The sequence below is a fragment of the Pelobates fuscus genome, chromosome 1 (assembly GCF_036172605.1).
Source record: "Pelobates fuscus isolate aPelFus1 chromosome 1, aPelFus1.pri, whole genome shotgun sequence".
Classification (NCBI taxonomy): domain Eukaryota; kingdom Metazoa; phylum Chordata; class Amphibia; order Anura; family Pelobatidae; genus Pelobates; species Pelobates fuscus.
In genome coordinates, this window is record NC_086317.1 from 155,657,378 (window position 1) to 155,670,733 (window position 13,356).

General features: G+C 41.9%; 1 protein-coding gene across 2 annotated transcripts in view; it reads left to right on the plus strand.

Annotated features, from left to right (window-relative positions):
- The first annotated feature begins 4,666 nt into the window (after positions 1-4,666).
- The window catches only part of RASSF5 (Ras association domain family member 5), a 103,833-nt gene continuing 95,143 nt past the window's right edge, over positions 4,667-13,356 (plus strand). For both annotated transcript variants that reach the window (XM_063451080.1, XM_063451088.1), the window contains exon 1: positions 4,667-5,323. In XM_063451080.1, the coding sequence (XP_063307150.1) occupies positions 5,176-5,323 (148 nt within the window). In that variant the 5' untranslated portion in view covers positions 4,667-5,175. The remainder of the gene's footprint in view (positions 5,324-13,356) is intronic.

Below are 13,356 nucleotides of genomic sequence, written 5' to 3' on the forward strand. Positions count from 1 at the left end.
CTTATACAAGAACATTTGGGAGGTATGCATGTGACTATTACATGGACAGGTAAACTTGCAGTTGTAACCATGGCAGCTTAGCGTGTTTAGGACTAAATACTTTGTTTATTTTCTTTCAATAATTGTGTTTTGTATGTATTATATTGTGTTGATTATTTTCAATATATATATATATTGTATTAATTTCTGCTTTTTTAGGGGATAGGAGTGGGCAGAAATGTAAACAGTTTGCCTCTCTCGTGTTTAACTATAATTCATGAAATAAAGGTACTGGAAGCAGCCATATTTGTTTAGCACACCACCGCTAGCTACTACAAGATGGCAATACATGTATTCTTTGGTACACACGAGAGAGTTGAATAGCACTGATAATTAATGAAAATTGTAAAAAGATTTGCAGATGGTATCTTACTCTTAGTGGCCAAAATTATTTATTATAACTAGGCAATGTCTTAGAGTACTAGTGCTAGGAGGCTAGGTCATTATCTCTTTGATGCTTGACAGTTTAGTGCTGTGAGGACTAATCTTGCTACCTCAAGTGTATGTGAACTACATGGCTAAGTATTATGGGAAATATAGTTCACATATACTACCCATTACTAGTGATAACTGCAAAATACTGCTGGGTTAAAGAACACCCAACACACATGCACAAAAGCAAGTAATAACACAATTCATTGTTTAACTGGCTTCAGTATGATTGTGCTGTTTCTGTTTGATGAACAATTAAATATTAAATTATTTTTGAATAAAGTAATGCTGTTTTTGTTTTTTAACTGGGCCTTCTGTTGCCATGTTGTTGTAGGGGTTTGGAGTGGGAATCTGTCTTAAGCAATCATTATAGGTATGTCCTTGGACCTGAATGTCCTATATGGCATTGCCCCATCTACACTTTCTGGACACCTTCACATTTTTAAGAACTTGGAGACGAAAAGGGTTGCAAATGCCTCCACCTAATAAGGGATTATATAGTGCACAACACAAGGTTCATTAGGAACATAAATAACAAACTATGATCTGCATTCAATATAATCTACATTTAATAAAGCATTTAGAGAGAATTGAAATATATATATAATGAAAGTTCTGTGGTGAACTGAAACGTTGATTCTAACTGGCATCTGCTGAATAAAAGCGAAGTTTTATTTTCACCCTATTTAAAGTCCCTGGAGTGCTATCTTTATATTGACTGTTATATATGTGTATATATATAATCTACGATCCTGTACTCACATTTGTAGTATAAGTGCCACGGTGCTCTTTCAGCCAAATCAACCTAAATCTCCACGAAAAAAGGCACACGCTGGGCTTTTTGAAGAAAATTATTTGTCTTTATTAATAACACACGGGTTACAGCACATCAAGTTGATTTGCTGTAACCCGTGTGTTATTAATAAAGACACACGGGCGATTCTCAGATTGAGATTCTGGGATTTTGGAGGCCAAGGTAATACTTTGAATGCTTTTTCATGTTCCTCAAGCAATTCCTGAACAGTTTTTGCAGTGCGGCAAGGTGCTTTTCTGCTGAATGAGGTCACTGCCATCAGGGAACACGATTGCCATGAAGGGGTGTACACAGTCTGCAGCAATCTCTAGGTAAGTGGTACATGCCAACATAACATTCAAATGATTGCCAGAACCCAAGATTTCTCAGCAGAACATTGCCCAGAGCATAACACTGCCTGCGCCAGACTGCCTTCTTCCCATAGTGTATCCTGCTGCCATCTCTTACCCAGCTAAGCAGCACACGCGAAAATGTGGTTCATCAGACCAGGCAACCTTCTTCCATTGCTCCATTGTTTTGTTCTGATACTCTTATCCCCATTGAGGGCGCTTTCGGCGGTGGAGAGGAGTCCTCTTGGGCACCACTCTGACTGGTTTGCAGCTATGCAGACCTGTATGCAGCAAACTGTGATGTGCTGTGTGTTTTGGCACCTTTCTAAAATTGCCAGCATTATGTTTTTCAGCAATTTGAACTACAGTAGGCCTTCTGTATGATCGGACCAGACAGATTAGCCTTCGCTCCCCATGTGCATCAATAAGCCTCGAGTGCCCATGACACTGACGGTTGTTTCACCATTTGTCCTTCTATCCATTACTTTTAGTAGTTACTAACCACTGCATACCGGAACACCCCACGAGCCTTACCGTTTTGGAGATACTCTGACCCAGTCGTCTAGCCATTACAATTTGGCCCCCTGTCAAACTCACTCAGATCTTTTTGCTTGCCCATTTTGCCTACTACCAACACATGAAATTCCAGAACTGACTGTTCACTTGCTGCCTGATCTATCCTATCCCTTGACATGTCATTGTAACGATTTTGTTAAACTTATTCACTTCATCTCTCAGTGGTTTTAATTGTGTGGCTAATCACCCAGTGTGCATGTGTATATCTATATATATGACTTTTTTAATAATACCTTTAGTCACTTTAAAAAATTGCTGGCTTTCATGTTACAAGTTGAATGTAAACCTTAGCCACCCTTTAAAAAAAAAAAAAAAATAGATCCCTGTGGCATGCAGCAAAACAAAATGTGACTCTATTCTAGAACAGAACTTTGACCTATGCTGTCGGCTTCTTTTAGCATCCTGCATTGTTCAACTCAGTAGGAGTGTCTTCAGTAAATAAAGTTTGAAACAAAACTCCAAACTCCATAATCATTAAAGCAAGCTCCAGTGGTTATGGTACTCGAAGGGCAATGGCACCCCAACTGAAGTAGTCAAACCGTTTCAGAACGGATTGTACTGCTGATAAATAATAAAAAAAAACTCTAGGGAAGATCCCCTAAAAAAATGTTAGTACCGCAACCCCGATTCACTCCTGCAAAAAAGAAAATCAAAGTCCTTTGGTTACTTACTTGGTAACACTATATCCATAGGCAGTATACTGGTGGTGGACTAATCCAATATGAAAATATCACCACATCGCTCCAGACAGTGAGAGCGGACCTTCTGGAGCGATGTGGTGATAGTCTCAGAAAAGTTTGATTTTGTTTACCTGGAGTCCACTGTGCTCCACTCCCTGCCTCTTCTATTGAGCTCTTAGGGCTGGAAGTAGTTCTGGTGCCTGAGTATTCTTTTCATTATAGTTAATTTGTGCCTGTGTGCAACTGAGTTGGCACCAGATTTTACTTCCTAAGTTGGTAACCAATCTTCTTGGTTAATAGAGGAACTCCTTATTAGACTCATGGTGCCAAACATTTTATAGTTTTTGATTTTATCAGGATTATTCACTAAATAAGAATTACTGGAATTCAAAGTAAATCTAAAATGTAAGGCCAAATTTAGCCAATTTTCTAGTTTGTCTATTTTGGCCTACGTTTTGAAATTCACTTTCATAGCAACTCTTTATTTACTGAATAATTCTATATGTATCAGAAAGATACTTTAAAAACATATATGTTGAGTTGGGCTTTTTATAGAATAAATGAACGAAGGGTGGCATTAAAATGAAGAATGGAGAGATACGTGACTCTCTGAATGCCAAGACTTAATTTGCTAAAAGAGATCTGGTAGAAGCATCATACTCACGAAAAATTTTTTCTTTGCGTTAATTGGTTTAACCTAATACTTCCAAATACCATTATTTTAATTTACTGAAAATGGAAAGGAATGAGATTTTCAAGTTAAATAAAGGAATAGATTTCATGTTTGAAGAAAAGACTCTTCAAATTGAGCTTGTCTACAAGGATGATGAAATGAATATGAGAATGCAATTACTGTATACAAAGTATATTCAAGGTCAGTACAAATCTCTTCATGCATTGGAAATGTATAGAGGATATTGGAACATTCCACAAGGTTAGATAAAACAACATTGCATGTTGAAGAAAGACATGTTTATTTGTTTTACAGTTAGGACAGTAAAGGTGTGCAATTCACTTGCAAATTAAGTTGTGGTTATTTCAGTCAGTGCTTTCAAAGAAATATATAGGATGCCTTCCTAACCATAGACCCATTAAGGAATAAAATAATGTAATGCAGAGTAGTTTCTGTGGCATTGATCTTGAGAAGAAAATCTATTTGCTTTTGTTAACCCTTATTTTATTTGACAAAACTGGAAAATCTGTCTGTTTTTTTGTTTGTTTCTGCCTTATTCTGAATTTAAAACAAAAAAAGAAAGAAAAAAGTAAAATTATTTATTTTTGTTTTTATAAACCTAATTAACAGCGCTATTGTAAGTAATTAATAGCAGACACTGAAAAATATCAGCTCCGCAAAATGAATTACAGAAAAGATTTATTTATTTTATTTTTATATTTCCAGAAAATAAATATTTGTCTGCTGTGTAATAAGAAAGTTAAGGGAATTTATAAGGGGTTTGTTCTTACACTTTGCATGGTTTCAAGACCTCTTTGCAAAAAGAATTAAAAAAAAAAAAAAAAAAAATCAATGTCATTCCATTTTTGTAGAAATATTGATGTCTAATGGGTTTCCCTTGAGGGTGTCTAAGGGTTCTAAATAAATATGGCTGTCTGTGGGATTTTTTTTTCTTTTTCCGTTTACAAACTGCTGAATAACTCTACAGAGCGTGGTGCAATGATTTGCAGGCTCCACTTGCTGCTAAGGGTTACAGGACTGAAATGATTGAAGAAACTAGGAGATTTTGACAGTGCAAAGAGGAGGATAGGATGTGAGCACACTGGTCCCTGTATAATACTGCCTGGTTTTAGGTTACAGCCTCAACCACTTCAGTTTTTTATCTTATCTTACAAAGAGCCCCAGAAATAGAAAGTATTTTTTTTTCCTAGAGCTGGTACAGGGAAGAAAGACTGTTATGAATCTTGGCTGAGAAATCTGTCTATAAGCCAGTGGAGCCCAGAAGCTGTTCGGTGCTTGAATTTCATTCCTATTTATCCAGTAACGGTGACGACAGAGAGGGAAAAAAAAAATCTCTAATCAAATGCTTGGTTGCAAAGCATTTGTCTCTTATTTTCACATATATTTCCAGGCATTTTCATTTTCTTTAAAAGGTTGATCTCTGCTGTGATTTTCTTTCATTTGCCTTGAAATATGCTTGCTGCAATTTTCTTCGTACTGTTCGTGAGAACTGTAAAAATCTCTCTCAGTTCCCAGTGCTAATGAGTGACGATGCTAAGATACCAAATTATTGTTCTGTCTTCTGTTAATATCAATGGAAATCGAAATCGATGTGGGGGATTATAGCTCAGAATGGCACACAGGAGGACTGAGACGGCGTGCTTTGGGGTAGTGACGAAAAAAATTCGCAACATTTTTAGGCACTTTCCAAAGTCAAAATCATGGTCAGAGGGTCTACAGCTTTTTCCAACTCCTAACCGTGAGCTACTGAGGAAGAAAGGTAAGTGGGAGTAATATGTTCTTCTTTTGCAGATGAGGTCATTGTTTACTTGGTAAAACTTACGATGTGTGTTGTTCTGAAATGTATTATATAAGACGGTTGTAATCAGAGCACTGTTACTAAAAACAGTTCTCGAATACTCAACATCGCAATTAATGTCTTCTCTTTCTGCAAGATCTGCCCTCTTCTTCTTATCTTACCAGGTTATTTTCCTTCCTCAAAACCATTACCATGGAGTTTAGTAACCAAACAGGTTGTGGTTAGATGAGCTCTAGTGTTAAATATGGGACAAAATATCAGACTTGACCAGAATCATCAACTCAGTTGAGTGGGTTTTTCCCTCATATATTTTGGACTAAATTTTGTAAGTTTGTGGCCAACCCACCACTGCTAAGGAGTATAGTTAGCAAACAATGAGCATAATATTGACTTTGAGTTGAGTATCATCTAAAACAGACAAATGGGAAAAATATCTTCCACCGTAGTCTGAATGTTGCAAAGGTCTACTTACCACAACACCTTACATTCCATCAGGGAACTTTAACGTTATCAATTATTTCAGGATATCTTCTACGCTCTAAAAGGTTTATTCCTTTAACAGCAAATTGCCAAATCATTATCTCCTTGATTTTAATATTTATGGATACACTTTTTATATATTTTTTTCAAAATATTAAATTTTGAAGGGACATTATAGACACCTAGACCTCTTCATCTCATTGAAGTGTTCAAAGTGCAGTGTCCCTGTTCCTAATGTTTACCCTGCAGGGTTAAGACTGCCTCTAGTGGCTGTCTACAAGAGACGCTTCCTGCATTTACAAGGAGTTTAACTCTGTGAAATGGCGCTGGACTTCCTCACGCTTTTCATGAGGTCCTGAAAAACCTCATAGGAAAGCATTGATTCAATAGGAAAGGAATATAAGGAAGGCCTAATGCGCATGGCGCTCACCATACATGAACATTAGGTTTCCCGGTCGCCGTGACATCTCGGGAGGAGGAGCCCAACCCAGCACCAAGGTACTTTGGATCTTCAATAAGGTATAAACACTTTTTAAAAACCCTTTCTTGACTGGTGAGGTGTATAGAGGGAGGTGGGTGGGGGTATAACTTACACTATAGTGTTCTTTTAAAGTATTTTTAAAAGTATGACATCATTTTAAAAGTTAACCCAAAACTATTAAATGATTTAAAAAGCATATTGAAAAATATTAAATAGAGATGTGTATTTGTGTGCATAAACTATTTTGGTCCGAATTTTGCATTTTGGATGAAGCCCTATGAGTGAGTGATCATCTACACAGTGAAATAGGACTGGGTATTATTATTATTATTATTATTGCCATTTATATAGCGCCAACAGATTCCGTAGCGCTTTACAATATTTTGAGAGGGGGGGATGTAACAATAAATAAGACAATTACAAGAAAACTTACAGGAATAATAGGTTGAGGAGGACCCTGCTCAAATGAGCTTACAGTCTATAGGAGGTGGGGTATTAGAAACATTAGGATAGGAAATATCAAGTAGGAGTGAAGCAGAGCTGGAGGAGAGAGCAAAGCACTATCCCATAGGAGAGCAAGAGACAGGTATGTAAGGGAGAGATTACTCTGGGAGGCCATATGCTTTCCTGAAGAGATGGGATTTAAGGCCCTTCTTAAATGGATTGAAGACTAGGGGAGAGTCTGATGGCAGTAGACAAGTTATTCCATAGGAGAGGAGCCGCCCGTGAGAGGTCCTGCAAGCGTGAGTTGGCCGTACGGGTGCGAGCAGCGGTCAGGAGGTGGTCGCGGGCAGAGCGGAGGGTACGAGGAGGGGCATACCTCTGGATCAGTGAAGAGATATAAGAGGGGCTGGAATTGTTCAGTGCTTTAAATGTATGGGTTAGCACTTTGAAATGACTCCTATAGGATACAGGGAGCCAATGTAAGGACTGGCAGAGGGGCGAGGTGTGAGAGGACCGACTGGATAGGAAAATCAGTCTAGCTGCAGCATTCATTACAGACTGTAACGGGGCAGTACGGCTTTTGGGGAGACCAATCAGGAGAGGGTTACAGTAATCCATGCGGGAAATTACTACGCAATGGACAAGCTCCTTGGTAGCATCTTGCGTAAGAAAGGGGCGGATGGGGGCTATGTTTTTGAGTTGGAACCTACAGGACTTGGCAACAAACTGGATGTGAGACTCAAAGGTGAGACCAGAGTCAAGTATGACGCCAAGACAGCGCACTTGTAGGGATGGACTCATGTGGATATCACTGACTTGAAGGGAGAGTGAGAGAGGAGGATCAGTATTAGGAGGAGGAAAGACAAGGAGTTCAGTTTTAGAGAGGTTAAGTTTGAGAAAGCGTGACGACATCCAGTCAGAGATGGAAGAGAGGCAAGCAGTGACACGTTGCAGGACGGCCGGGGAGAGGTCCGGTGAGGAGAGGTATATCTGAGTGTCATCAGCGTACAGGTGGTAGTTGAATCCAAAAGAGGCAATAAGTTTTCCAAGAGAGGCAGTATAAAGAGAAAATAGAAGGGGACCAAGGACAGAGCCTTGAGGAACTCCAACCGAGACAGGGCGAGGGGAGGAGGTATCCTTGGAAAAGGAGACACTAAATGAGCGTTGGGAGAGATAGGAGGAAAACCAAGAGAGGACAGAGTCACAGAGACCGAGTGATTGAAGAGTTTGAAGGAGGAGAGCATGATCAACTGTGTCAAAGGCAGCAGAGAGGTCAAGGAGAATTAATATGGAGTAGTGACCTTTGGATTTAGCGGAGATTAGGTCATTAGTCACTTTGATAAGAGCGGTCTCAGTAGAGTGGAGAGGGCGGAAGCCAGACTGAAGAGGGTCAAGGAGAGAGTTGGAATTAAGGAAGTGAGACACACGGGTAAAGACAAGTCTTTCCAAAAGCTTTGATGAGTAAGGGAGCAGGGATATGGGACGACAGTTATAGGGGTAGGACGGGTCAAGAGATGTTTTTTTCAGGATAGGTATTACAGTGGCATGTTTAAGGTCAGCAGGAACAGTGCCAGAAGAGAGAGAGCAGTTAAAGATGTGTGTTAGGATAGGCACAAGACAAGGGGAGAGAGATCTGACGAGGTGAGATGGGACAGGATCAAGTGGGCAAGTGGTGGGGTGAGAGGAATGGAGAAGTGCAGCCACCTCTTGTTCAGTAGCTGGGGAGAAAGTCTGAAGGGTAGGGAAAGCATGATTTATGTGTGGTTGAGAAAGAGAACGGCAAGGAGGGGAGAATTGTTTCCTTAGCTGTTCAATCTTGTCAGTAAAGTAATATGCAAAGCTATCAGCTGTAAGGTTAGTTTGGGGGGTGGCCACAGCAGGGCGGAGAAGGGAATTAAAAGTGTCAAAGAGACGTCTGGGATTGCGGGAGCATGAACTAATGAGAGAGGAAAAGTAGGACTGTTTGGCCAGGGCAAGGGCTGCGCTGTACGAAAGCAACATGAATCTATAATGAAGATAGTCTGCCTGGGTGCGGGACTTCCTCCAGGAGCGTTCAGCACAGCGGGAGCAACTCTGCAGATAGCGTGTTGATTTATTATGCCAAGGTTGGGGTCGTGTTCTCCTCTGTAGCGGTACTTACCCTCTCCAGGGGCCGGCCGGGGTCCTCCCTTCTCGCCGCGCGCGGTCCTGCTCCTGCACGAGCCGCGCGCGGCTCAGCCAACGATGGGATCAGTCAGGCGGGCAGTGACCGCGAGAAGCGGTCACATGTCCCGCCCGACACTAAGAGCGCGCCGCGCGTCTCGGGCGCGCTCTTAAAGGGACAGTGGGAGACTAAATTAGAATCAGTCTCCCATTGGCCCCTGTCAGGCCACATTCCCCATTCACTCACGTTTTGGGGGCGTGGATATGACAGGAGCCAATCAAAGTGAACCTTAGGGTTTTTATACTCACCTGTTTCCCCTTGCTCCTTGCCCTATCGTGGTTTCTGTCCAGTTCCCTTTAGTGCTTGTATCGTTCAGTTGGTTTTTTGGTGCTTGACCTTGGCTTTGTTCCTGACTCCGCTCTCTCCTTATCCTTGCTTGCTTATCCGCTGTTTTGTCCTCTGTGTACCAGTCCTCGGCTTGTTCTACGTTACGCTGTCTCTCAGTTCCCTTGACCTCGGCTTGTTCTGACTCTGTCTTTCTCTCGTCCTAGTCCGGCCATTCTAAGGTCCGGTAGACGAACTCTGTTTCTTGTCTCTTGACTGTGAACTATTCCTGCGTGTTGGGGTATATTACCGTGACATTACGATAGGGCCATGGACCCCGCAGGTTTAGGTCAACAGATGGCCACTCATGAGGCTAGATTCGCAGAACAGGATCACCGTATGGATCAAATGGCTCAAGCCATCCAGACACTGTTATCCAGATCTGTTCCGGTACCTGTACCTACGCCTCCTGTAAACCCTATACCGGACACAGCTAATATGTCTAATGCTTCTGCACATCTAACCCCGCCACCTAGGTATGGAGGGGACGCTAAGACATGTAGGGGATTCCTTAATCAAGTGGAATTCCACTTCGAAATGTACCCACGTTCATTTCCCACTGACAGATCTAAGGTGGGTTTTCTTATGCACCAGCTTACGGATAAGGCACTAGAATGGGCAAATCCTATTTGGGAGGCTAATGGGCCTATGGTACACGACTTTAATAGCTTCCTCACAGCGTTCCGTAGAACATTTGACACGACTAAAAGGTCAAAAAATGCCGCCAGGGCATTAATGAGAATAAAGCAAGGATCTAAATCTGTAGCCGATTATGCTATTCAGTTCCGGACCCTTGCCTCACAGGTAGATTGGACTAATAATGGCCTTACTACTGCCTTTATGGAAGGTCTGTCTGATACTATCTTAGATGAGGTAGCAGCTAAGGACCTTCCTGTACCCCTGGAGGACCTGATTGACTATCTTATCGATATAGATAACAGGATCCGTGACAGGTTATATACCAGGTCCAGAAATAGACATTTTGTTCCCTTTAACTCCCCTAGAGCTGAGACTCCCGAGGGATCTAAAGGTTCTGAGGAGGAACCTATGCAGTTAGGGGTTGCTAAACTTACCGACGCTGAAAAGCTTTATAGGAGAAAGGAGGGACTTTGTCTTTATTGTGGTAGGAGGGGTCATATGAGACAAGAATGTCCCGTGCGTCCGGGAAACTATCGCACCTAAGACCGTATAGAGGACTGGCCTTGGGTGTGACATCACAGTCCTCACATTTGCCTCTTAATAAGTTACTTCTTCCTGTTTCCCTGCACCTTGATAGTAACTGCATAGCAGGGAATATACTAGCCCTGGTTGATTCCGGAGCGGCCGAAAACTTTATTGATTCCAGTTTTGTCAAGGAGAATAACATACCCACCAGAGAGAAGGAGACACCCTTGGCCGTTGAGGCCATAGATGGTAGACCATTATGCTCTCCTATTATCACACATGAGACTGTTCCCCTACATATGTCTACAGGGGTGTTACACTCTGAGACCATTCGGTTTCAGATCATTACTTCTCCTTCCTCTCACCTCGTGTTAGGGTATCCTTGGTTACGTACTCATAATCCCACCATTGATTGGGAGTCAGGACAAATAGCTTCTTGGAGTGATTCTTGCCAAGAGTCTTGTGTTGTTAAAGTCACCCCTTTGAATTCTACTCATATTCCTCCCGTGCCTACGATCATACCCTCTCAGTACCTGTCTCTTAAATCTGTTTTTGATAAAAGGGAGGCTGAAAGATTGCCACCTCACAGGCCTTACGATTGTGCAATTAATTTATTACCTGGTACGATGCCTCCCAAAGGGAGAATATATCCTTTATCTCCTCAGGAGAATCTGGTTATGGAGGAATATATCAAGGAATCTCTAGAGAAGGGATTTATAAGAAGATCCTCTTCCCCGGCAGGGGCTGGGTTCTTCTTTGTGTCTAAGAAAGATGGCGAATTAAGGCCTTGCATTGACTATAGGGGCCTTAATAAAATCACCGTCAAAAATGCGTATCCCATACCTTTGATCACAGAACTTTTTGATAGGCTTAAACAGGCCACAGTTTTTACTAAATTGGACCTTAGGGGTGCTTACAACCTCATACGTATCAAAAAGGATCACGAGTGGAAGACTGCTTTCAATACCAGGAGTGGCCACTACGAGTACACTGTGATGCCCTTTGGTCTTTGTAACGCCCCAGCAGTTTTTCAAGAATTTATTAATGATGTCCTACGTCAATTTATACATACATTCGTTATAGTATACTTGGACGACATATTAATTTATTCTAATGATTTACAGACTCATCACATGCATGTTAAATTAGTGTTGAGAACTCTTCTGGTTAACGGTCTCTATTGCAAACTCGAAAAATGTTCATTTGATCAATCTGAAGTCCAATTCTTGGGTTATATAATCTCTGCCAAGGGTTTTCGTATGGATCCCAAGAAACTGTCTGCCATTATGGAATGGCCTCTGCCCCAGGGTTTGAAAGCCATTCAGCGTTTTCTGGGGTTCTCTAATTATTATAGGCGTTTTATTAAAGGGTTTTCTGCCATTGTAGCGCCTATAACCAGAATGACCAAGAAGGATGGTAATACTCATGTCTGGAAACCAGAAGCACTCGAGGCCTTTGAATTCTTGAAAGCTACATTTGCCTCTGCTCCTGTTTTACAGCATCCTGTCCCTTCACTGCCCTTTATTCTTGAGGTTGATGCTTCTGAGATAGGGGTAGGTGCTATCTTGTCTCAAAGAGATTCACCTGAAAAGCCGTTACACCCTTGTGGCTTCTTTTCCAGACAGATGTCCAAAGCAGAGAGGAATTATGATGTAGGCAATCGTGAACTCCTTGCTATCATTTTGGCGCTCAAGGAATGGAGACATCTGCTAGAGGGTACCAGGGATCCTATCCTCATTTTAACGGATCACAAAAACCTCTCATACCTTAGTGAAGCAAAAAGATTGTCTTCTAGGCAGGCCAGGTGGTCTCTGTTTTTGTCTCGTTTTAATTACATAATCACTTACAGACCGGGTGATCGTAATACTAAAGCTGACGCTCTGTCCAGACAATTCGAGACTACTGACAAACTCGAGGTCGATGTTACCCCTGTCATTCCGCCTGACAGAATAATAGCGACTACTGTTCTTTCTATTTCGTCTTCTCTCTTACAGACTATTCAGGCTAAACAAAACTTGGCTCCTGAGGAGAGGCCTGCTGATAAGCTATTCGTTGATATACCAGAGAGACGAGACATCTTGTCATTATATCATGACACTAGAACTGCTGGACACCCTGGTATTTCTAAGACAGTCTCAGCAGTTTCTAGATATTTCTGGTGGGCTTCCTTGCGCAAGGACGTCACCGATTACGTTAATGCCTGTAGCACTTGTGCCAGTATGAAGTCCTCCCACAGAGTTCCTTGTGGGTTGTTGCATCCGTTGCCCATACCCGAGAGGCCATGGTCCAATATATCCATGGATTTTATTGTTGAATTGCCTCCCTCTAATGGTAAAACGGTCATCCTGATGATTGTGGATCGTTTTTCTAAGATGGCTCATTTTGTGTCTCTTGTCAAATTGCCATCATCCAAGGAACTTGCCTCTATCTTTGCCGGGGAGGTGTTTCGGTTGCATGGTATTCCCACTTCGATCGTGTCCGATAGGGGTAGCCAGTTTATTTCCAGATTCTGGAGAGCGTTTTGTGCAGAGATGGGTATCTCCCTCTCGTTTTCTTCAGCCTACCACCCCCAGTCTAATGGAGCTGCTGAACGTGCCAACCAATCTCTGGAGCAGTATCTTCGCTGTTTCGTGTCCCACCATCAGAACAATTGGGCTGACCTGCTTCCTTGGGCTGAGTTTGCTCGTAATAATGCTGCTCATGAATCCTCCGGTAACAGCCCTTTTTACGTTGTTTATGGCCGGCATCCCGTGGTTCTTCCAGCTGCATTCTCCTTACAGGGCATGCCAGCTCTGGACGAACATTTGGCTAGTCTACGTAATACTTGGGAGCAGGTTCAGTGTTCTTTGGTGGCCTCAGCTGCTCGCCAGAAGGTTCACGCTGACAAGCATCGCAGGG